General features: G+C 43.9%; 1 protein-coding gene across 1 annotated transcript in view; it reads left to right on the forward strand.

The window, feature by feature from the left end:
* LOC141476798 (F-BAR domain only protein 2-like) overlaps positions 1–25,773 on the forward strand; it is a 148,393-nt gene that overhangs the window by 17,378 nt on the left and 105,242 nt on the right. The window contains 2 exon segments of the mRNA XM_074165599.1: positions 7,628–7,719; positions 21,700–21,774. Of these exon segments, the coding sequence (XP_074021700.1) occupies positions 7,628–7,719; positions 21,700–21,774 (167 nt within the window).

Here is a 25,773-nt window from a genome sequence, read left to right on the forward strand (position 1 = left end):
CCTGTCTCTCTTCTCATTGGCTGAGAAGTTGGAGCTCACATTCTTCCCGACCGCCTAAAGACACAAACCTTTAATTAACAATACATTGTTTCACAGTCTCTGCTAATATCTACTGTCTAATGTTAGTAGTTACAAACATCCTGGTGGTCATCTTCTTGATCTAGTGTCCATATCCTTCTTTTCTTCAGTCACCCCCCAGGTGGCCTTTATCCACTTATCACCTTCCACCGTCCTTTGTTCGCTTATCAGTCTACCATCAATTCGGTTCTCTTTACCTAAATGGCTTCTTGTAAACCAGAGTCTCTGGGCCATTCCAGGGTACTTGTAAGGATTAGTTAGATGCTATAACCGAGCACACAAATAGAAATATACCAAGTAGCTGAAGCAAAGTTCAGCTCATTTCTCACACTTACTTGCTGAACTGGGGCGGGGGGGGAAATAATCAAACTTTATCTTAGCTTCTCTCATCAAGTTGTTGAAGTTTGACCAAAATCAAAATGTGTTTGAGAATTGCATGTGCCTTTTATTGTCTTATCTGCTCTGTTTTTTTTTCTGTTAAAACAGTATTTGCAGCTGTCCTCTTCTTGCTTCTCAGGCTAGCTCAACAAGTAGTATGTATCTGATCAGTCACAGGGACTTTAGAATCACCGTAGTAGTTGAGAAACTTGTTTACATTGGATAAAAAGAGATTGCTATAATAGAGAGTATTAGCTTTTTACACTAATAGATATTAATGTTGAAAGGCTTTGGTCCAAAGTAGACAGAGCTTTCACTTACATAATTTGATTAGAAACATAGGAAATAAATACTGCTACAGATTGCCCAGAAATTTCTGGCTATTTTACCAAAGAGAAGTTTTAAATTCAGAATCATCTTTTATATGGAACACAAACTTATTCCTAACATTTTCCAAATTTTTCTGTAATCTGTTTCCTGTTATGTACTAGTCATGGAAATACTGGATTCTGACTTCACAATTGCTGATAGGGTTACATTCATTTCCGTGAGATAATTGTTGCAGTTTGTTCGTGATGAAGGGATATGGAAGGACTGTCTCCCCTCTGTTTCCATGACTCTTAATTTATTTTGTATGTAAAGTTGGTCAGTAATGCCTCATTGTAGGCTTATGTAAGTGAAGTGTTTACATGTATTTGAAGTCTTGTTTCCTCGTATTACTTGCTGTCAGGAGACATCTGTATCTATAGAAGAGCTCTCTTATGACAGCGTAAAATGGGAAACCTCAACAAGAACACCACCTTCTGAAGAATTTTGTTAGCTCTAGGGGAAAAAGGAGAAAACTACTAATGAACTTCAAAGTAATTAAATGGAGCCTATGTGGAGAGGGGACCACTTATATTTTGCATTCTCATACACAGTTTTAGAGTTGTTTTCTGTTGAGTAATGATGGGATCATCCTCAACAGATGGTGTTTTACCCCTGAAATGACATACAGAATGGTCTTTTGGACTGATGTGGAAGTCTTTTGCATATAACCTGATATTATAAATGATAAGATATTCCTCTTTCTCCAAGATCCAACTTCTAGAAGAATCTGTATCTGGCTTCACTGTCTGTCTGTCATAGCAGTGGATGGTAATTCCTTCTGAATGGAAGTAGAAGATCTCATCTCTATCTGCTGTGCTTATTGTTATGAAAATTTCACAACTGGCTTGTGTTGACCGAGGAGAGAGGCTGGGACGCAAAGTATAGAATTACAAGAGTAATTCTTTATTCATGTGCATGAGGTGTCCCATTCATATTGGGGCACCCTGAATGTGGTTTTACACAGGGTTCTTATGCCTTTCAAGCTTTCAAGTACAACATGATTTGACCAATCGCAACTTAACATACACTACTGTTTTGCAAAACAACTATAATTCTATGGTGGTGTCATCCATCTACTTCTTTCTTGACCTAGATGTCCCTGGAATTGGTCTTGCTACAGTTACTTATCTCTGATGCCAGATAAAGGGAGGGTTTCGCAGAGGTGTCTGAGGGGCTGGGATGCTGGCATGATCTGGGTAGTCTGGGGTACCCTTTATTCTTCAGGGTGGGGGCTGTCCTCCTCCTTGCAATGAGCTGGGGTTCTTTAGTCATACTTACTTAGCAGTGACTATGCAGTATACAATGTAAACTATATATATCTTAAGAAACTTCATACAATTTCATACTATAAAGACTAATTGGTACAATAGTTAGGGAATGAGATTTCTTTCTAACGTTATTTAAAGTGGGCTGATATTGGACCTTTTGTGATCCCAGCTATTACTGTTGCCATCAGGAAGGAGCAGGTAAAAACACGTAATGAAGAAAATCTGGCTAGATGTATGATTTCCATGTACAGAATTTTATACAATGTGAATGGGAGAGGGGCAGTGTTGAGGAAAAAAACAAACTAAAACACATAAACAGTGTTGATGGCTGATGTGCACATAGATTGGATGCATGGACCAATCGGTGGATCAAGAACTGGCTGGATGGCAACATTCAAAGGGTTGTGGTCAACAGATTTGATGTCCAAGTGGAAACCAGTGATGAGTAGCGTTCCTCAGAGGTCGGTACTGGGACCAGTGCTGTCCAACATCTTTGTTGGAGACATGGACAGTGGGATAGAGTGCACCCTCAGCAAGTTTGCTGATGACACCAAGCTGTGTGGTGCGGTCGACACACTGGAGGGAAGGGATGCCATCCAGAGGGACCTGGACAGGCTTGAGAGGTAGGCCCTTGTGAACCTCATGAATTTCAACCAGGCCAAGTGCAAGGTCCTGCACCTGGGTCATGGCAATCCCAGGCACAAATACAGGTTGGGTGGAGAATGGCTGGAGAGCAGCCCTGAGGAGAAGGACTTGGGGGTGTTGGTGGATGAGAAGCTCAACATGAGCCGGCAATGTGCGCTGGCAGCCCAGAAAGCCAACCGCATCCTGGGCTGCATCAAAAGAAGCGTGGCCAGCAGGGCAAGGGGGGTGGGATTCTACCCCTCTGCTCTGGTGAGACCCCACCTGGAGTATTGTGTCCAGCTCTGGAGTCCTCAGCACAGGAAGGACATGGACCTGTTGGAATGGGTCCAGAGGAGGACACAGAGATGTTCAGAGGGCTGGAGCCCCTCTGCTGTGAGGACAGGCTGAGAGAGTTGGGGCTGTCCAGCCTGGAGAAGAGAAGGATCTGGGGACACCTTGTAATGGCCTTCCAGTACCTGAAGGGGGCCTACAGGAGAGATGGGGAGGGACTCTTTATCAGGGAGCGTAGTGATAGGACAAAGGGTAACCATTTTAAACTGAAAGAGGGGAGATTGAGATGAGATCTTGGGAAGAAATTCTTCAGTGTGAGGGTGGTGAGACACTGGAACAGGTTGCCCAGAGAAGTTGTGGAGGCCCCATCCCTGGAGGGCTTCAGGGCCAGGTTTGACGGGGCTTTGAGCAACCTGGTCTGGTGGGAGGTGTCCGTGCCCATGGCAGGGGGGTTGGAACTAGATGATATTTAAGGTCCCTTCCATGTCTAACCTTTCTATGATTCTAATTTTATTAATTTTCCTGGATGAAATGCTTAACGCTTATTTGTAGAAGTTTATCTCGAAGTTTGGGCACAATAGGAACTTTGGTAAACAAGAGGTTGTTTTTTTTTTTTTTTTAGTGAAAATATCAGTAATATCTTAATTACAGAGTTGTTCTTGTGGTTTTGTAATGCAGTGGCATTCAGGCTTTATATTAAGGAAATGCAGAAAGTTAACAAGGTACCTATTAGTGCACTAGTAGTCAATGTTATTCTGAGCTTCAAACTGGTTAGATAAGAGTGAAAGGGGAGTGGGTTTGTTTACTTTTTGCATTTGCAGATATCTTATGTTTAATTGTTGTGGTTTAACCCCAGCCAGCAACTAGGATCACACAGCCACTCGCTCACTCCCCCAGTTGGGATGGGGAAGAGAATCAGAAGGGTAAAAGTGAGAAAACTCGTGGGTTGAGATAAAGACAGTTTAACAGGGAAAGCAAAAGCCGTGCACACACAAGCAAAGCAAAACAAGGAATTCATTCCCTGCTTCCCATGGGCAGGCAGGTGTTCAGCCATCTCCAGGAAAGCAGGGCTCCAGCACAAGTAACAGTGACTTGGGAATCACAGAATCCCAGAATGGTATGGGTTGGAAGGGACCTCTGGAGATCATCTAGTCCAACCCCCCTGCCAAAGCAGGGTCACCCAGAGCAGGCAGGACAGGAACACATCCAGGCAGGTTTGGAATCTCTCCAGAGAAGGAGACTCCACCACCTCTCTGGGCAGCCTGTTCCAGGGCTCTGGCACCCTCACAGGAAAGAAGCTTTTCCTCATGTTGAGATGGAAATTCCTCTGTTCCAGCTTATGTCCGTTGCCCCTTGTCCTGTCACCGGGCACCACTGAGAAGAGCCTGATCCCATCCTCTTGACACCCACCCTTTAGATATTGATAAGCATTGATGAGGTCCCCTCTCGGTCTTCTCTTCTCCAGGCTGAACAGCCCCAGGGCTCTCAGCCTTTCCTCAGCAGAGAGGTGCTCCAGTCCCTTGATCATCTTTGTAGCCTCTGCTGCACCCTCTCCAGCAGTTCCCTGTACTTCTTGAACCGGGGAGCCCAGAACTGGACACAGTAGGCTCCAGATGTGACCTCACCAGGGCAGAGTAGAGGGGCAGGATAACCTCCCTCGACCTGCTGGCCACGCTCTTTTTAATGCACCCCAGGAGACCATTGGCCTTCATGGCCACAAGGGCACATCACTGCCTCATGGGCAACTTGTTGTCCACCAGAACTCCCAGGTCCCTCTTTGCAGAGCTGCTTTCCAGCAGGTCAGCCCCCAACCTGTACTGGTGCATGGGGTTATTCCTCCCCAGGTGCAGCACCCTACACTTGCCCTTGTTGTATTTCATCAGGTTCCTCTCTGCCCAACTCTCCAGCCTGTCCAGGTCTTGCTGTATGGCGGCACAGCCTTCCGGTGTGTCAGCCACCCCTCCCAGTTTTGTGTCATCAGCAAACTTGCTGAGGGTACACTCTGTCCCCTCATCCAGGTCATTGATGAATATATTGAAGAGGACTGAACCCAGTACACTGACCCCTGGGGAACACCCCTAGTTACAGGCCTCCAGCTGGACTCTGCACCACTGATCACAACCCTCTGACCTCTGCCATCGAGCCAGTTTTCAATCCTCCTCGCTGTCCATTCATCTAATCCACACTTCCTAAGCTTACCTATGAGGATGCTGTGGGAGACTGTGTCAAAAGCCTTGCTGGAGTCAAGGTAGACAACATCCACCGCCCTCCCCTCATCTATCCAGCCAGTCATGCCATCGTAGAAGGCTATCAGGTTAGTCAGACATGACTTCCCCTTGGTGAATCCCTGTTGACTACATCTGATAGCTTTCTTTTCCTCCACGTGCTTTGAGGTGACCCCCAGAATGAGTTGTTCCATCATCTTTCCAGGGATGGAGGTGAGGCTGACCGGCCTGTAGTTTCCCGGGTCCTCCTTCTTGCCCTTTTTGAAGACTGGGATGACATTGGCTTTCCTCCAGTCCTTGGGCACCTCGCCTGTTCTCCAGGACCTTTCAAAGAGGATGGAGAACAGCCCAGCAATGACTTTTGCCAGCTCCCTCAGCACTCACGGGTGTATCCCATCAGGGCCCATGGATTTGTGGGTGTCAGATTTGCTTAAATGTTCTCTAACTTCATTCTCCTCGATCGAGGGAGAGTCTTCCTTACTTATAGGGTCTCTCCCCTACCTCCAGGGTCTAGGGTTCCTGAGGGCTGGCCTTTAGCAGTAAAGACTGTAGCAAAGAAGGCATTCAGTAGCTCTGCCTTCTCTGCATCCTCTGTCCCCAGGGCACCCGTCTCATTCAGCAGCGGGCCCACACTTTCCCTAGTCTTCCTTATACTGCTGATGTACTTGAAGAAGACCACCTTCTTATTGTTCTTGACATCCCTTCCCAGGTTTAATTCCAAATGGGCCTTAGCCTTCCTCATCGCATCCCTGTGTACTCTGACAGCACTCCTATGCTTCTCCCAAGCGACCAGTCCCTTTTTCCACATTCTATAAGCTTCCTTCTTCCATCTGAGTTTTTCCAGAAGCTGCCTGTTCATCCATGCAGGTCTCCCGCCTCCTTTGCCTGATTTTTTGCTCCTAGGGATGCACTGATCTTGAGCTTGTAGGAAGCAGTGCTTAAATATTAGCCAGCTCTCTTGCACTCCCCTTCCTTCTAGAGCCTTAGCCCATGGGATTCCTCAAGTAGGTCTTTGAAGAGGCCAAAGTCAGCTCTCCTGAAGTCCAGGGTTGTAATTCTACTCATTGCCCTGCTTCTTCCATGCAGGATCCTGAACTCCACCATCTCATGGTTACTGCAGCCAAGGTTGCCCTCAGCCTTCACATCCCTAGCCAGTCCCTCTTTGTTTGTCAGGACAAGGTCCAGCAGAGCATCTCTCCTTGTTGGTTCCTCCACCACCTGTGTCAAGAAGTTATCATCAATGCTTTGCAGAAATCTCCAGGACTGTGCATGCCAGGCTGTGTTGCCTTTCCAGCAAATATCAGGGTGGCTGAAGTTCCCCATGAGAACCAGGGCCTGTGACTGTGAGGCTATTTCCAGCTGTCTGTAGAAGGCCTCATCGACTTCCTCTTCCTGATCCAGTGGTCTGTAGTAAACACCCACAACAGTGTCACCCATATTAGCCTGCCCCTTAATTCTTACCCATAAGCTCTCAACATGTTCTTCGTCCACCCCTAGGCAGAGCTTGCTACATTCCAGTTGCACTATCACATAGAGAGCAACTCCACCACCATGCCCCACTGGCCTGTCGTGGTTTTGACCAGATTAACCAATCAGAGCGACAGATGGCCACTCCCCCCCCCCCCCCCAGGAAAAGAGAGGAGAGGAAGAGGTAAAAGAGATCTATGAGTTTAGAAAAAACTAAACTACTTTAATGAAAATATTAATAAATAATGAAATAATAAATAATAAAAAAAAAAGAAAAAAAATATACAGTATATACAAAACCGTATCAAGCTCCCAGGGTGATGATCACGTCACCAGCAGGCACAGGGGAAAGTCCCAGGCTGGACTCAGTGATGGACAGGAGCTGGATTCCGGATCTGGAGTCAGGATTGCTCGGATCGGGATCAAAGGCAGACGAACAGACAGGGTCCTCCTCAGATGTCAGCCGTTGAAGGAAGAGAGATGACCCTTTGATCCCTCAGCTTTTATACTGAGCATGATGCAGATGGGATGGAATCCCCTGTTGGTCAGTTTTGGGTCACCTGTCCTGTCTGCTCCTCCCTACAGGTGTGACCCCTCTATGCTTTTCTGCTTCCGACCCTCCAATGGGGCAAATAACAAATTTACCTGACTTTGGTTGTTATAGCAATAAGTATAAGCAAGGGCCTCTCTGCATACCATTCCTTGGTATAATCAGGTCTTATCACTATGAGAGCGAGCAGTTTCTGAACAATATGCTGTTAATTTCAGAGTTTAGTTAGTTAGAAGAGGCCCAGCTAAAAAGGAAAAATTACTGAACAGAAAATTAGTTCTGTTTTACCTCAAACCAGGACAAATGTATTGGTTCCATACTTTGTTTTGGCATGTTGTGTTTCATAGTTCTACTTTCTTTTTATTATTCATCTTTAGGGGGAAAGGAACAATGGCTTTGATGTCCTTTATCACAACATGAAACACGGACATTTGTCAACAAAGGACTTAGCAGACTTTATAAGAGAAAGGTAAGTATTCATCCTTGCTAATCCTGACTCTTTGTGGTTTTTATTTAAGTTTATCATTATGTGTTTAAGTAATGTGCAAAACATAAAAATCAAGGAGCATTTTAAAATCTCCCTCATATCCTAGAAGAACATTTCGGTTTATTCCATTCACTTAGAACTGAATACTGACTCTTTAAGCGTCAATTAATAACAAACTTCTAATTTTTAGGTTTGAATTAAAAAAGAATAGTAAAAAGCTAGAAATGTCACATTAGGTGTACAGCAGTTTATTTAAATTAATCCATATTTTTCGTTGTGTTTGGAAGAAAAGCAACAATTTAGTAAAAATTATCAGTCTTTCAAAGTTTTTGACCATAGATGTAGAATTAAGGTATTAGCAAGTTCTAGTATGATCTTAAAAAAAAAAAAAAAAAAAAAAACCAAAACCAAAAAACTTTTAGATTAAGATGTTTGAAAACTAGGTTAATTAAAGAAAAGGGAGTGATACATATGGACAAGAAAATAATATGCAGAAAATGACACAGGTTCTTTATGGGATGGAAGGGACAGAACTGAAATCTGCAAATGCAACAACTTTCTAAAGAGAGATTCTTATAAAAGATGACTGCTGCTGCTATTTTCACCGTAAGAATTTCCATTCTGCATGAAATAGATGATACGTCTGCTTCAGAATTTTGTCTTATTCAGTTACTGACACCAGATGATGCATGGAAAAAACTTGCAAGAGGCTAATTGAGGACCTGTTTCAGTGAAGGTTTCTTGCAGTAAAAGCTGTCCAAAACCCCACTCCTTGTTTTCTGGGTTTTTTTTTCATCGACATTTCAGTTTTGGTCTGGAATAGACCTCAACAAAGAATTTAAAAAAAAAAAATCCACAAAATGTGACCATCATGCATCTGGCAGGTACTCAGTGACACTGACATTTGCATAATTTCAAAGTTGAGTTGAAGTAGAGGAAATGACAAAAATCTTTCCACTGAGTGAAACAGGTGAATTCCAGAGTCCATATGTGATGGGCAATCTCCTGTTGGAAGGACTTCACAAACCAAGGAATGCTGTGTTTCAAGAATCCCTGATTCCAGAAAACACATTATGAAGTGAGACAATTCAGGATTTAGTGGATTTTTGATTTAGTGGAGGGATATTATGCTGTTGATGTTTAGTATGAAATGTTTAGGGCTTCACGAGCTGCTAAAAAAAAAATAAAAATCTTTTTTTAATTTCAAAACTGCTTGACTGCTTTTAACGTTGACTGAATATCTGTTCCACTGTGTTTTCTTCAGCCCTGCTTTATTGATCCATCTTGATATGCCAGGCTGCCAAAAAAAAAAAAGTTGAATGCTAAATAGATGCTTCTTTTCAAGTCATGGGTACATCACTGATCAATCTCAGTCTAAGCTAATGGAAGTTTGTGGGATATAGTTTGTAGTTTCAAAGAAATGAATGGACTTAAATGTTTGGTGTCCTCACTTAAGTAAAAATGTTTATGGCTGTCCGTATCTAGGCAGTGAAGCCCTTCCACTGATGTTGGCAGGTTATTGCATGTGTTGTCAGTCTCTTTCCCAGGAAATAAATATGGTACAGTAGCACACGTGGGTCAAATTCTTCATCTCAAAAGAAATTGTATTGGGTAGTACAACAACAGTCTGCTTGTCTTCACCATATTCTGTTTTGTATCTTTGTTTATCATAGAATGGTTCGGGTTAGAAGGGAGCTTCAAGATCATCCACTCCCACCCCCTGCCCTGGCCAGGGACATGTCCCACTAGACCAGATTGCTCAAAGCCCCATCTAGCCTGGTCTTGAACCCCTCCAGGGATGGGGCCTCCACAACTTCTCTGGGCAACCTGGGCCAGGGTCTCGCCAACCTCACACTGAAGAATTTCTTCCTGAGATCCCATCTAAATCTCCCCTCTTCTAGTTTGATGCCATTACCCCTTGTCCTATCACTACATGCCCTTGTAAAAAGTCCCTCCCCAGCTTTCCTGTAGCTCCCTTTAGGTATTGGAAGGCTGCTATAAGGTCTCCCCGGAGCCTTCTCTTTTCCAGGCTGGACAACCCCAACTCTCTCAGCCTGTCCTCACAGCAGAGGGGCTCCAGCCCTCTGAACATCTCTGTGTCCTGTTGGAATGGGTCCAGAGGAGGTCCATGTCCTTCCTGTGCTGAGGACTCCAGAGCTGGACGCAGTACTCCAGGTGGGGTCTCACCAGAGTGGAGCAGAGGGGCTGAATCCCCCCCCTTGCCCTGCTGGCCACGCTTCTTTTGATGCAGCCCAGGATGCGGTTGGCTTTCTGGGCTGCCAGCGCACATTGCCGGCTCATGTTGAGCTTCTCATCCACCAACACCCCCAAGTCCTTCTCCTCAGGGCTGCTCTCAGTCCATTCTCCATCCAGCCTGTATTTGTGCCTGGGATTGCTGTGACTTAGGTGCAGGACCTTGCACTTGGCCTGGTTGAAATTCATGAGGTTCACAAGGGCCTACCTCTCAAGCCTGTCCAGGTTCCTCTGGATGGCATCCCTTTCCTCCAGCGTGTCGATGGCAGTTCTTCATTCTCATAGACCCTGTTTTTGCCTTCTGAAACTTGGGCAGTGTGGTTAGAGCCCTTGCTGGTGAAGACCGAGGTGAAAAAGTCATTAAGTACCTCAGCCTTCTCCATGTCCCAGGTAACCAGGTCTCCCGTTTCTTTCTGGAGAAGGGTCCGCATCTTCTCTAGTCTTCCCTTTATCTCTGACATATCAATAGAAGTTTTCCTTGTTGCCCCTGGACAGTTTTAACTCTATCTGGGCTTTAGCTTGTCTAATCTGGTTCCTGACCACTCGGACAGTTTCTCTGTATTCCTCCCAGGCTCCCTGTCCTTGCTTCCACCCTCTGTAGGCTTCCTTTTTTCTGTCTGAGTTTGTCCAGGAGCTCCTTGTTCATCCATACAGGCCTCCTGGTGTTTTTTGCCTGATGACTTCTTTGTTAGGATGCTCCTGAGCTTGGAGGAGGTGATCCTTGAATATTAACCAGCTTCTTGGGCCCCTTTCCCCTCCAGGGCTTTATCCCATGGTATTCCATCGAGCAGGTCCTTAAGAGGCTCTCCTGAAGTCCAGGATAGTGAGCTTACTGCATCCTCATTGACACCGTCTCTGAACCTGCCCTCGAGTGTCACATTCCCAGCCAGCCCCTCCTTGTTGGTGAGAACAAGGTCCAGCATGGCTCCTCTCCTCATTGGCTCCTCTATCACTTGGAGAAGGAAGTTATCGTCAATGCATTCCAGGAACCTCCTGGATTGCTTATGCCCTGCTATGTTGTCCCTCCAACAGATATTGGGGTGGTTGTAGTCCCCCATGAGGACCAGGGTCTGTGAATGCGATGTCGCTCCTATCTGTCTATAGAGGGCCTCATCTGCTCTGTCATCCTGGTCAGATGGCCAGTAGCAGACCCCCACTGTAACATCGCCTGCCCCCGTGTTCCCTTTAATGTTGACCCATAAGCTCTTGGTTGGCTCCTCATCCATCCCCAGGCAGAGCTCCATGCACTCCAGCGGGTCCTTGACATAGAGGGTGACTTCCCCTCCTCGTTTCCCCTGCCTGTCCTTCCTGAAGAGCCTGTATCCTTCCATTCCAACATTCCAGTCATAGGAGCCATCCCACCATGTCTCCGTGATGCCAATGAGATCGTAGCCCTGGAAGCGTGTGCGCGTCTCTAACTCCTCTTGTTTGTTCCTCCTGCTACGTGCATTTGCATAGAGGCATTTAAGTTGGGCCCACGATGAAGCTGACTTATGGGCTGGAGTGGCTGGAATTCCTTCATGCTGCACTCCAGGTGCTCTCCTGCTGACCTGTGACCCTTCTCCAGGCTCAGGGCATCTATTACTGGCATTGGCATCATACTGGTAAGAGCGGGGTGGATTGAGATTCCCATCCCCCAATGACTCTAGTTTAAAGCCCTCTTCGTGAGCTTGGCAAGTCTCTGACCAAAGATACTCTTCCCCTTCTCTGAGAGATGGACCCCATCAGGCCCCAGTAGACCAGGTTTCTCAAAGCAAGTCCTATGGTCTAAGAAGCTGAACCCCTGGCTGTGGCACCAGTCCTGTAGCCATTTATTGACTCACCAGATTTGACTGGCTTTTTCAACCCCCTTCCCTTTGACTTGGGGGATTGATGAAAAAAACTTCTCTTTATTGCAAAGAAATTAAGAGTTGTTGTATACAATTATTTCTTTCCTTCCTGTAGTCTGAATATTATTTTGCAGTACTCTCTTTTGCTAGAAATGTTTAAGTGGATGGGCAAGATTCATTAGGAGCCATCTATATCTAGTGTTTTTATACCCTACTTACACTTGATTTTATGAGCTGTTTCCTATGAAGACTAAACTTATCAATATTTGTAGTTTCTTCATGTCTGCCCTTCCATTTATTCTAAACATATTGGCCACTTTTATTCAGATGTGGAGATATAGGAGAGTGAAAAACTGAAAATTGCTGGCTAGATAGAGGAGATGCATCCGAGTTGGTGATAGTACATACAAAAAGTTAGAGTACTGTCAAACAGTATATACAGTTGTCAACTGGTCAGTCAGTATTGCTGGAATCTTCAGACTAGCCGGAATATTTGCTTTTTTTATGGGAATGGCATAAAAGAGAGAGGAAAGAGGGTTGAGTGTATTTGGATGTACAGACTGCTTAGGGCTTAAAGGACACGTTTCTATGAAGTCAGTTTCTGTTAGTTGCACTGTTCAGAATAGTGTTTTGGTTGTGTGCAGCTTAATCAGGGAAGAGTATTATTCCCTTTTCTCCAGCCTTAGAAATAGTAATAACTGAAAAAGAAAAATTTTTTTCTAGGATGTGGGAAAAATGGTGTTTGGATTATTTTTTTTTTTTTTTTTTTAAATTATAGTCAGCTTAAGCATTTGAATGAAACTTTTTCTTTCAAAACTTCTGTAAGAACCTTCTGAAAATTGCAGAGTTGTTTCCTCAGATAAAACAAAACTGGATATCCCTAGAAGGAGCAGAAGGTTTCCCCTTTGGCTGTGTTCAGTTAGTCAATACCAATTCAGTTTTCATCTGTATTGTTCACTTTTTCATTTTTGAGTGTTTGTTAATGGTCAAGTACTAAAAGAACTGAGGGATAGTTGGATCTATGGTTCTTTACTGCCTTTTGTCCAGATATTCTGCTACTGTGAACGGAAAAGACTTGCTGAGTCAGTAGTTATTGCTTTCTAGGAGGTTCAGATATGTCTCCTGAAAGAATGAGCAGATTGTCTGCCAGAAAATTCAATGTTAGTAAATCTTGAGTGGGTCAGGATATGTCTGCTGAAAGATAGATATATTTTTTCTGTTCTTGATAAAGCATGTAGAAATTATGTTTTTAAAGAAGTTTAAATATAAAAGATTGGGCTGCCCCCACAGTGTTCTGGATTTTTTTTTTCCGTGGCTTTTTTTTTTTTAAATACTGGGAAGATTTTGTAGGTGAGCTGTCTTGTGTTTGTGTGCATTTAACACCTAAAATGTTTATATGTAAGAAACCACTCTGCTCAGCTAGGAACCAAATAGGTATTGTTGGCTTTTCTCCAGAAGTCTTTCAAAAGTTTTTCTGTGCCAGTTGTCTGTAAGCATCATAAAAAATAAACTCCTTGATCAGAAGAAACTGACAATGCACATATTTTCATTTCAGTTTAAATGTTTAACAGATTCCAATCAAAGACAGATTTTGAAATTAGTGAAAATTAATTTACTCATGTTAATAGTGTGTTACCAGTACATCAGAATGCTCTGGGAAGTCAGTTGATAAAACAAATGTAGATATACATGCCCAACTGGTCAGCAACAGCATATTGTGGTTGTTTGTGTTTGTAACTGTTGTATGTTGATAATGTGTAATAAGTTGGGGAATTCCAGTTTTGTGGAGATTGCTCATGTAAATATTTTCTAAATTGCTGCAGAGCAAGGTGTGGATTTTGGTCAGAAATCTTGTGTTTAAAAAAAAAAAAGCATTGAGCTCAAATGTGGAAAACTTTGATAGAAGCTACTGATAATTAATCAAAATAGATTGTTCATCATGGTAATTAAAAAAACATCAGTGTCTCTTATGGGTGTCTTTACATATGTGCTTGCTGCTGTGCAGTGAGCAACAATTCCAAACCTTGGAAACTTAAACTTTTTCTGATCCTCAAGAATGCTTACATATGGGGAAGTAGGAAAAGGTTTTGATTTTATTTTTTTTTAATAGTGAATAACTTAGTTGTTTGTAGGTGAGATATAAAATGTAATTGAATTACTGCATTTTACAACTTAATCCCCTTCTCCAAATTGATTGTTTAACTGTCTGGATTGTTATTTTGAAAGTTCAGTAGGTTTAAATACATGCTCCTCTGTCAAAGATTCAGGTGACTGCTTCTACGTTGTTTCATATTTTTATAAGAAAATTCTTTTTGCTTGGAAAGTGTTGCTGTGAAGGAGAAATAAAAACATCTGCCTCAGCAATAAGTCATGGTAACTTGAGAGAATGGTGAATTTTTCATCTCCTTTTTTTTCCTGTTCTCTCACCAAATAAAGGTATTACAAAGCAGGAAAGAAATTGCTTCAAGCTTTTGGATTTTCAAGACGGACAATTACAGTATTTGCTCAAATCCAGGATGTTTCTAAATCTAAGTTGACACTGCATATTGAGTATTGATTTAGGGTAGAAAATTATATTAGTGTGTATCTTAATAATAGGAGGGTGAGGAAGATTGATGGGGGAAGGACTTCCAGGGGAGTCACTGCCATGATACGTTGTGTGTGACTGCTGTTCCATGGCAATTGCCCCAGCAGAGGCTCTAAGGAGGAAATCTATGTAGGCCCTTGGATTTTGAATCTCCAAAAGACAAGTAAAAATGTGGGTTTGAGTGCAGGAAAATATAATGAAACTTTATGTAGGGAAGAGTTTATCCAAAAGAAATCAGAATGTGTTGAGAGAAACTTCTTTAAAAATAATTATAAACAGTAGTAAACAGTAGAACACTATTTTTAATTGCATGTTATTTGTGTGACGAAACGGGAAAAAGGACTTCACTGAGAGGTTCAAATTAACAATTTATTTGGACTTCACTCACAGGTCCAATACGTCACTATTGCGAGTTCTATGTGTACAATGGCGATTACACTATTGCAATTTAAAATCAATTCACGGAATACACTATTGCAACCTACAAGTGATCCCGAAAAGTAACAACACAAACCACAAGCGCGCTAGATATTAATACCTTAAAAGAGTGCACAAATCACGATCTTAATAGCATGCCATATACCATACGTATGTTTCTTTATCACTTACCCTTTCTCTCAGGTAAGGTCGCTCAATCCCTGGGAAGTTACCCTGTACAGCGTCCTGGACAAGGGGGGGACACGAATCTCCTACAGGCCAGCTGTATCGTTGGAAGATTACCCCCATTTTCCTCCTCAAACCTTGCGGTTTATATTTCCTGATTCTGTGGGGGTGCAGGATTATGCCTGAGTGGATTACACTATCTGGGATGTTTACCTCTGGTGGTGTGATGGCCAAGTCTCTGTTGCCAATTTTGTGATGTCTAGCACTCAAAGTCATGGGACTAGTGGTGGGATGGGACTCAGGGCATTTTATTTGTTAAGGGAGTTAAGGCTCCATTCGGTTTCGGTTCTTATTGTGATGCAATCTTGAGACAACCCCGGGCTGAGCCGTTTTTGCAGCTCCCCCCAAGTTATCTCTGCATAGACAAGGCAAGGCGGAGATGAAGCTGAGTCGGATGACAACCCCCTGCATCTCACCTATTGTGCTCTGAAACCGGTTTGGCTGGGTGCTCCCATACATTCCACCCCGTGACCTGAGTCACAGATCCACCACTGATATGTCATCATCACCCAATGTGTCTGTATAATTTTCATCTGAGTGTTTAAGTAGATCCAGGTATTCCCCAGTTTCCAGGTGGACCCTTACCTGAGAGATAGATTTTACAATAATTCTTTTGACACAGCTAACGGCAATGCATACTACAATAATGCAAATTATGATAACAAACAATGTTTGCAACAAGTTAGTAATCCATCCAGTAAATACCCATCCTATTTTAGCGAAAATATTTCCCAACCAAGTGTCCTTCATTTGGTCCTGCAGCTCATGTGTCACTTCAGCTATCTTCTTCATCTTCTGGAGGTTTTCCCGGAGAGGTAGTGACACATTAGGAATTGTGACACAGCATTCTTCTTGTTCGTGGTTTGCCTTTAGGTATCCACACACTCCTTGTTCTTTGAGTAGTATCATTTCTAGCACGAGTCGGTTTTGAAGTGCAACTTTCGAAACAGCTTGCACTTGGGCATTGAGCAATTCAAAGTTGTCATTAGTAAGGTTTGCTAAAGTTTCTACTTGTGCAGTTAAATTGGACAACATAATTCTAGTTCTAAGGTGACCTATTCCTAATCCGAAGAATCCTTCCGCCCATACTGCTAATTTCTGGGATACAGTCCAACCAGTACCATCTGTACTTCGTTTGGTACGGGGATGCCACAGTCCTTGAGAAATAAATTTTTCAGAGTAGTAAGAAGGACATAATGATGGTACTCCCAAAGTACATTGCAGACCAGGATGAATAGGGTTTAACATATCTGTAATAGTCCCATCTGAGCATATCCAAGTTAACTGGCGAGGAGCATATATAGGTGAGTCATCACAATTGCCCATGGTTCGAGGGATCCGACAGGAGGATTTTTCTGAATATTTTAAGTCCTTATAGCTTATGCTGGTGTTACACCCCATTGCTGGAGGATATGGCTTTGTGTAATTTTGACACAAGCAGGCAACACTAATTAAATGCCGTAATGAAGGGATTAACCAAACCCAACTGTTTTGTAGATTTCCACCAGTGGTACAATTGATAATATTTGTGCAATTCCACAGTGGGCTTTTTACACTGGGTTGTGTTGAGGTCTTTTGTTGAGACCTCCATGGATAGCAATCCTTCCTGTCATCTCTTTTCTCCTCATGGACGTGAGACCATAAACAATCAGCAGGTGGCCCCTGCATTACATTGAACCATGTACATGAATTACTGGGTGTTGAAGGAAACTCAAAGCACCACTGGGTGTTTACCGGTTCCACATACCTCAGGACTAAATGTTTCCCCCAGTACGGTTTCTCCCCATAACGCGTATCTGCCCAAGGGTGTTTGGAGCACGGCTGTTGGAAGAATTGTGGTTGTTTACCTCTACATCCCACAGTCTTATTGTCCAGACAAAGAGGGGCATAGGAACAGTTTAAACTCCAAACAGAAGTTCGATTTAGTGTATTGTTAAACGGCCACCTCCATTCAAATTCACCCCAAATAATAGACTTATTTTGATTCCAGAGCCAGTCTAAATTTTTACCCATATCCACGGGGAGAGCTGTTATGGGGAGCCCCTGAGTGGGGGTATGTGGTAGAGGCAGACAGGTAGTTACATGAGAAAAATTAAGCATGCGGGCAAAGCCTTGTATCATCTTATAGATCACATTGTCTGGTTCGGCGTGATTTATAATTGGGGATCCATCAACATGTTGTTCAAAAGCCCGAGGCTGTCTATTCCATATTCCAGATTGCCTACTTATACCTATGATTATTATGGAGCTAATGACTATTATTACAAAAGGCCTTACAATCACTGCCATGATACAGCATCTAATATTAAAACTTAGGTTAACAAACAACCAAAATTATTCTTATCAAAACAAATATACAAAGATCAGAAAAAAAAAAAAAACTTTCCACTTTCAAGTTCTGCACAGTTTGTCCACTCCATGCAAGCACAGTTCATACTTCGGGTCGACGCATCTTAGGTCTCCACCCCGTCGTACTCCTCGTCCCTCCTTTTGTTGAGGTGCACCTGCAAGCAAATGGAATAGTGCTGCTCGACCGTATATATGATCGACAATGAGTCAGTTAAAAATCTGGTATGATCCACCTACTACTTATTCGACGTATGCGGTCAGAGTTATCTTTTGCTTCCCATGCATGTGATCCCCTTGGATTGGTCAATGTCAGGGGCATAACTCCAGTTTGAGGTATTTTGACCATTACTAGTTGACCAGGATGGAGGGATTTCTAATCCCAATGAAGTCAGTGTGTCCCAGACCTTACTGGACACTTCTCTGACTGCCTCTTCATTGTCCCCACCTATTAAGACGTCATCAATGTATTGGTACATGCTTACCCTATCTGGTACTTTTATCTCCTTCAATATTTTTGCTAATGCATTATGGGCAATAGTGGGAGAGTGTTTGTATCCCTGTGGGAGCCGATTAAAGGTATATTGCACTCCCTCCCACGTGAATGCAAATTGAGGTTTATCTTCCTCCTGAAGAGGAATCATAAAAAACATGTCCTTAACATCTAATGTGCACATCCATGTGTGGTGGTTAGCTTGAATCTGGGTAACCAAGTCAGCAATGCTAGGAACAGCGGCCGTAAGGGGCATTGCATTGCTATTAAGCCTCCTGTAGTCAACTGTGAGTCGCCATCTACCGTCCGCTTTACGTACCGGCCGTACTGGGGAGTTATAGGGTGAGTGTGTCCTGATTATAATGCCACGGGCTTCCAGGTCTTTAATAACTTCCCTGATCCCCGTTTTGGCTGCGGCTGGTAGTGGATATTGATTAACATTCGTTACCTGGGAAGGAGGCAGTCTAATGGCTGTCTCCAGTAACCGAACTTCACATGGTGGGGCTCCAAAGCTCCACACTGTCCCGTCTGGCAACCTCCAGACTTTGTTTGCTAATACATCAAATCCCAAAATGTTATTACGATAAGGACCGATGACTACTTTTATCTTAGTCATTCGGTTTTCTCCTGGAAGCCAGACACACACCGTACCAATTGGTCTGATTTCAGGGACTCCAGTTACTCCTATTACATTTATTTTCTTCCGTGTGGGGACTAAACCTAACTTTTTTGCTGTTTTTTCAGTGATGACACTTATTTGAGCTCCAGTATCAATTAGAAAATTTACAGGTATTCGTCTGGGGCCAGTAGCTAAAGTAATATGTGGGTCACTTAAATGGTTAGGCCATTCTAAGTTAGATATTACGCGGGTGGGTCGGCCTAAAATACCCCCCGCGCTTTCTAGTTTTTTAGATCTATTAAATCCTTCCTTAAATCTGAGAAAGGATTCGCAGGAGCAGAGGGTTTATCTCTCTGTGTTTTAGCAGTATCAGTATGTTCTGTAGTCTTGCTAATAGGCTGCTCCACCAGGTTTACCATAATACGAATATTCTCTGTGGACTGCCCATGTAACATTGATCGGGGTATTCCTAATGCTAAAGCCTTTCTCCACAATTCATTACGCTGGGGGTCAAAGCGAGAATTAGTTTGTCGGGGAGGACGAGGATTATTATGCCCAACAAACTGTGCCTGCCGGACCCGGCGCTGTAAATGTGAGCCTTCCTCTAACCAACCCATGTCTCTACCAAAAATCACTATTTCTTGTAATAGTTCTCCCCAAGTCAAAACAGGCTGCTGCCGTTGGTGCGGGTTGCCAGTATTATGGTTAATTGCCTGTGCAATCTTTTCCTTTAGGTTTTGCACATACATTTTCACAGAATCAGGGAGACCTCTAATCAATGGTTTAAGGTGGACCGGATTTACCGGAGCGGCAAGGAGAATGCCCTGCTCACCACGCTCATACATGGCTTGTATACAGGCAGCCTTTTGTACAGACTCAGCTAGCCCAGACAGCCCAGCAGTTTTAATAGCCAGTGGCTCGCCCCGTTCTCTAGAATCTATCCCCCCTGCCCAGTGGGCGACTCTAAGTGTTAAGGGTTGATCCCCTACCGGACCCCTATCCAGAAATACGCCAGGACCCCAGTAACCTCTTGCTTCCTCCTCACTCAGCAAGATACGATCGCCTCCTTTTAGCGAAACATTCCATAAATATTCAGTTGCACTTTCCCCTGGCTTGCGTGAAAATTGTTCTTGCATTCGGGCAAGCTCGGGTCCGGACCATGGGGTGATACGTGTTGTAGTACATCTCCGAGCATTTCTATCATTTGACTGCACCTCCGTTTTAATGAGGGGTCGAATTTCAATATTACTTGTCCCCTCGGGCTCCACATCTGGGTCACCCCAGATGTCCCCGTCCCAAGTATCAGGGTCGGCACACATAATTAAGTTCCTGACTTGGGTGGGAGAGGGGGTCGGAGCACTTGACAACAAAAGATCTAATTTTTCCTGTAACCTCCGATTCCTCTCCCTTTCAGCAGCTAATTCGTCTTTCAAAAACATGTTTTCAACTTCCAATTGTCCTTCATGGGCCCTTAAGGCCTCTTTTGTCTTTCGTTCTTCCTCTAAAGCAGCTTTGGTAGCCTCAACTTCAGCTTGCAATTCACACACCTTTTTACTACAATTAGTCAGCGCGTCTGCTTCCGAGTTAGCTACACCCATTTTCTGAACAGCCTCAGATTTCCGTGCCTCCTCCTGTGCACAGACTAAACATGCTCCAAAAACAGAGCACCTTTACCTTTTCCGTCTTTTTTCTTTTGTTCCTTCTGACACTGCTCTACCCATTCCACCACTTTCCCCTCACTTTTCCACAACCTCTTAGCCTTCTCCCTATCCGCGGGAGAGGGTTTACAACCATGTTTCTGCAATAGCTCGTCAATTATACACCCTGCTCGCTGCGCCATTTTTGTGACGAAACGGGAAAAAGGACTTCACTGAGAGGTTCAAATTAACAATTTATTTGGACTTCACTCACAGGTCCAATACGTCACTATTGCGAGTTCTATGTGTACAATGGCGATTACACTATTGCAATTTAAAATCAATTCACGGAATACACTATTGCAACCTACAAGTGATCCCGAAAAGTAACAACACAAACCACAAGCGCGCTAGATATTAATACCTTAAAAGAGTGCACAAATCACGATCTTAATAGCATGCCATATACCATACGTATGTTTCTTTATCACTTACCCTTTCTCTCAGGTAAGGTCGCTCAATCCCTGGGAAGTTACCCTGTACAGCGTCCTGGACAAGGGGGGGACACGAATCTCCTACAGGCCAGCTGTATCGTTGGAAGATTACCCCCATTTTCCTCCTCAAACCTTGCGGTTTATATTTCCTGATTCTGTGGGGGTGCAGGATTATGCCTGAGTGGATTACACTATCTGGGATGTTTACCTCTGGTGGTGCGATGGCCAAGTCTCTGTTGCCAATTTTGTGATGTCTAGCACTCAAAGTCATGGGACTAGTGGTGGGATGGGACTCAGGGCATTTTATTTGTTAAGGGAGTTAAGGCTCCATTCGGTTTCGGTTCTTATTGTGATGCAATCTTGAGACAATCCCGGGCTGAGCCGTTTTTGCAGCTCCCCCCAAGTTATCTCTGCATAGACAAGGCAAGGCGGAGATGAAGCTGAGTCGGATGACAACCCCCTGCATCTCACCTATTGTGCTCTGAAACCGGTTTGGCTGGGTGCTCCCATACAATTTGACTGTGTTTTCCAAACTCAAACATCACTATGCAAAGAACTTAAGGAAAAAAAAAAGACAAGACTCCATTTTATTTAATGCGAACAAATGTGACTGCTCAGTAAGCATTCAGTTTGTTGTTTTTTTAATGTTTCCATTACAAATATATTCAATTTTGTTGCTCTGGTATTTAGACAGTGTTTAGTGGGTGATTGCTATGTCACTGTGTTCTGACTCTTAATAAAAAATGTTAAAGGCAGAGGGGAACAGTAGAGAGTATAGGAAGGAAGGAATAATTTTTTGCAAGTCTTGAGCACTTAGATTTTACTTGTTTCTGTTCCCTGCAACGCTCTGTCACAGTGCTCTTAGATTATTTTTTTTTTTAGACTTCTGTTGTTTGACATACAGTTTTTGAGGGGTCATAAAATAGAGTCATTTTCAGTTGAAATAGAAAGTCCTATGCTTTGCACCTTTAGAATGCATATTCATCTGTCTTCAAATATCTCCAAAATGTTGATTATACTTTTGATTGCTTTCTTTGACAGAGCTACAATAGAGGAGGCATATTCAAGGTCAATGACAAAACTAGCCAAATCAGCGAGCAATTACACACAGCTAGGGTAAGTGTGTATAAAAGTGAAATAATTAACTGCATACATGTTAAGAATCAAGTTTGATTGTGAATATTGATGGTGTTGAAGGTAGCATAACTTTATCACCTTTAAAAATGATTGTTAATGCAGCTATACAAAATACAGAATCATAGAATGGCTAGAGTTGTGTCATGGTTTTGGCCGAATTTACCAAAACCAGACTGACAGATGGCCCTTCCCTGCCTGCCCCGCCCCCCCCCCAAAGAGAGGAGAGGAAGAGATAAGGAGATTTAGAAGTTTAGAATGAACTAAACTACTTCAATGAAGAATTAATATTAAAATAAAAAAGAAGAAAATAATGAAATAGATACAGTATATACAAAACCGTATCAAGCTCCCAGGATGACAGTCATGTCACCGGCAGGAACTGGGGAAGTCCCAGAATGGACTCAGCAATGGATGGGAACTGGATTCCAGCGCTGGAGTCCGGAACACATGGATCGGGATCAAAGGCAGATGAACAGACAGAGTCCTCTTCGGACATTGGCCATTGAAGAAAGAGAGTTGACCCTTTGATCCCTCAGCTTTTATACTGAGCATGGGGCAGATGGGATGGCATACCCCAGTTGGTCAGGTTTGGGTCACCTGTCCTGTCTTCTCCTCCCCACCGATGTGACCCCTCTACGTTTTTCTGTTTCTGACCCTCTAAGGGGGCAAATAACGAAATTGGCTGACCTTGGTTGTTATAGCAATAAGGATAAGCAAGGGCCTCCCTGCATACCATTCCTTGGCATGGAGCACAAACATTGGTCTTATCATTCTGAGAACGAGCAGTTTTCTCCACAATATGCCGTTAATTTCAGAGAGTTAGAGGAGGCCTAGCTGGGATGTAAAGTTACAGAAAAGAAAATTGGTTCGGTTTTACTTCAAACTGGGACAAGTTGGAAGGGACCTTGAAGATCATCTGGTTCCAACCCCCTGCCATGGGCAGGGACACCTCCCACCAGACCAGGTTGCTCAAAGCCCCGTCCAACCTGGCCCTGAAGCCCTCCAGGGATGGGGCAGCCACAGCTTCTCTGGGCAACCTGTTCCAGTGTCTCGCCACCCTCACAGGAAAGAATTTCTTCCCGAGATCTAATTTCAATCTCCCCTCTTTCAGGTTAAAAACAATTCCCTTAGTCCTATGGCTCCCCTCCCTAATCAAGAGTCCCTTCCCATCTCTCCTGTAGGCCCCCTTCTACTGGAAGGCCATTACAAGGTCTCTGTGGAGCCTTCTCTTCTCCAGGCTGAACAGCCTCAACTCTCTCAGCCTGTCCTCACAGCAGAGGGGCTCCAGCCCTCTGAACATCTCTGTGTCTTCCTCTGGACCCATTCCAACAGGTCCATGTCCTTCCTGTGCTGAGGACTCCAGAGCTGGATGCAATGCTCCAGGTGGGGTCTCCCCAGAGGGGCATAATCCCCTCCCTCGCCCTGCTGGCCACACTTCTTTTGATGCAGCCCAGGATGCAGTTGGCTTCATGTTAGCTCTGGAAGCTTATGTTGAGCTTCTCATCTACCAACACACCCAAGTCCTTCTCCTCAGGGCTGCTCTCAGTCCATTCTCAGTCCAACCTGTATTTGTGCCTGGGATTTGTGCTGCTCTCCATCTTTGAATGGTCCTGGAGAACAGGCGAGGTGCCCAAGGACTGGAGGAAAGCCAGTGTCATCCCAGTTTTCAAAAAGGGCAAGAAGGAGGACCCGGGAAACTACAGGACGGTCAGCCTCACCTCCATCCCTGGAAAGATGATGGAACAACTCATTCTGGGGGTCACCTCAAAGCATGTGGAGGAAAAGAAAGCTATCAGATGTAGTCAACAGGGATTCACCAAGGGAAAGTCATGTCTGACTAACCTGATAGCCTTCTACGATGGCATGACTGGCTGGATAGATGAGGGGAGGGTGGTGGCTGTTGTCTACCTTGAGTCCAGCAAGGCTTTTGACACAGTCTCCCACAGCATCCTTATAGGTAAGTGTTATGGTTTGAGAGAACCCATAACAATCTATTGTCGTTAGACAATTATTCTATCACCCGATGACCCCTCCCCACCCGGAAAGGGGAATCGGGGAACACAAAGAAACACAAGGGTTGAAGTATAAATAGATTTAATAGACTAAGACTAAATAATTAACAATAATACTAAAGAACCAGTATTAATCCCAATACTGATATAAGATATACAGGAATTATACTCAGCCATCTATATCAGCAGGAAGCTGTGCACTCCCAGCAGTGGATAGCAAGTATCGGACACTGCGAGCGCAATGGCTTCAGGAGGAAGGGAAGGCCTCAGGGCTCTGGCACCGGGGCAAGGAGTTGTCTGGACCACCGCCATTAGGGAGAGAGCGAGAGCCCGCTACGCAGCAAACTTTTCTAATTTATATTGGATGTGACGTTCATGGTATGAAATACTCCTGTTGGCCAGCCTGGGTCAAATGCCCAGGCCTTGCTCCTCCTTGTCCCTGCACCTGGCAAGGCTCGAAAACACTAACCTTGAATCCCACAGAGCCTGGCTGGCTGTAAAGTAAATATTTTCACAAATTCAGACACTAGAGTCTTCTAAAAGTGTAATTTTCCCCAGCATTAGAAGAAAAGTTAGTCCTGTGTCTCTCAACCCAGGACATTCCACCCCTTATTTCATACCATATATATGTCACACTTCAGCGTACTATTATATTTATCTTCTAATATACATATATATATAGAGAGACACATACAATCCTCTAAAGTTATGAGCTATTCCTCTAAAAGGTCCATTAAATTTCTTTGGTCCAAAACTGTGAGTTCCATCTATCATAATAGTCTTTTAGGGTAGGAACAAGTGATATGGCATTCACTCAGTTGTCGGATCGGGACCAGGCCTCAATACAGGATCGCAGATGGTTAGAGTTGGGCGCATCCATGTAAGATGTTGTGCTCACGGCCAGCATGTTCCCTGTTGCTGGACACCATTCGACAGAACTGACTCTGGGTCCGTTACCATTACGTTATCCTGAAAAACACTTATTGAACACTGTTAGTATTAGGCAACAATTGACACCGTATCATTTAAATTAAGGATTCTCACCCAAAATCAGATCTCCTAAAGGTACACATCGAACCTCTCCATTCTCCTGCATCACCCACCAAGTATGCCCTGGTCCTTCAGCAAAAGCAATCCCACGAGTGGGTTTGCCTTTACCTGAGGCCGGGGTAACCCAGACTGTTTTTCCCAACATATTCTTTACATGCACCACAGGGACTTTATCCCCTTCTACAGTAGGTAAAGGCTCTGAGTGAGCAGGACCAGCTCGGCTGACAGTTCCCCTGGTGTTGACTAACCAGGTGGCTTTTGCTAAATGTTCATCCCACTTTTTAAATGTTCCAGCACTCATCGCTTTCAGTGTAGTCTTCAGCAGTCCATTGCATCGTTCTACTTTCCCAGCAGCTGGTGCGTGGTAGGGGATGTGATATATCCACTCGATACCATGCTCTTTAGCCCAGGCATCTATAAGATTATTTTGGAAATGAGTCCCATTGTCTGACTCAATCCTCTCTGGAGTACCATGTCGCCACAGGACTTGTCTTTCAAGGCCTAAAATAGTGTTACGAGCAGTGGCATGAGACACTGCATATGTTTCCAGCCTGGTTATGGTGATTGCTTCTACCATAGTAAGAACATAGTGTTTTCCCTGGCGAGTTCGTGGAAGAGAGATATAGTCAATTTGCCAAACCTCCCTGAATTTATATTTCAGCCACCGTTCTCCATACCACAAAGGCTTTGATCATTTGGCTTGCTTAATTTCAGCACATGTTTCACATTGATGGATGACCTGTGCAATAGTGTCCATAGTCAAATCCACCCCTCGGTCACAAGCCCATCTATATGTTGCATCTCTTCCTTGATGACTTGAAGTGTCATGGGCCCACCGAGCTAAAAACAATTCACTTTTACGTTGCCAGTCCAAGTCTACTTGGGACACTTTAATCTTAGCAGCCTGATCCACCTG

Source organism: Numenius arquata, chromosome W (genome assembly GCF_964106895.1).
Source record: "Numenius arquata chromosome W, bNumArq3.hap1.1, whole genome shotgun sequence".
NCBI lineage: Eukaryota > Metazoa > Chordata > Aves > Charadriiformes > Scolopacidae > Numenius > Numenius arquata.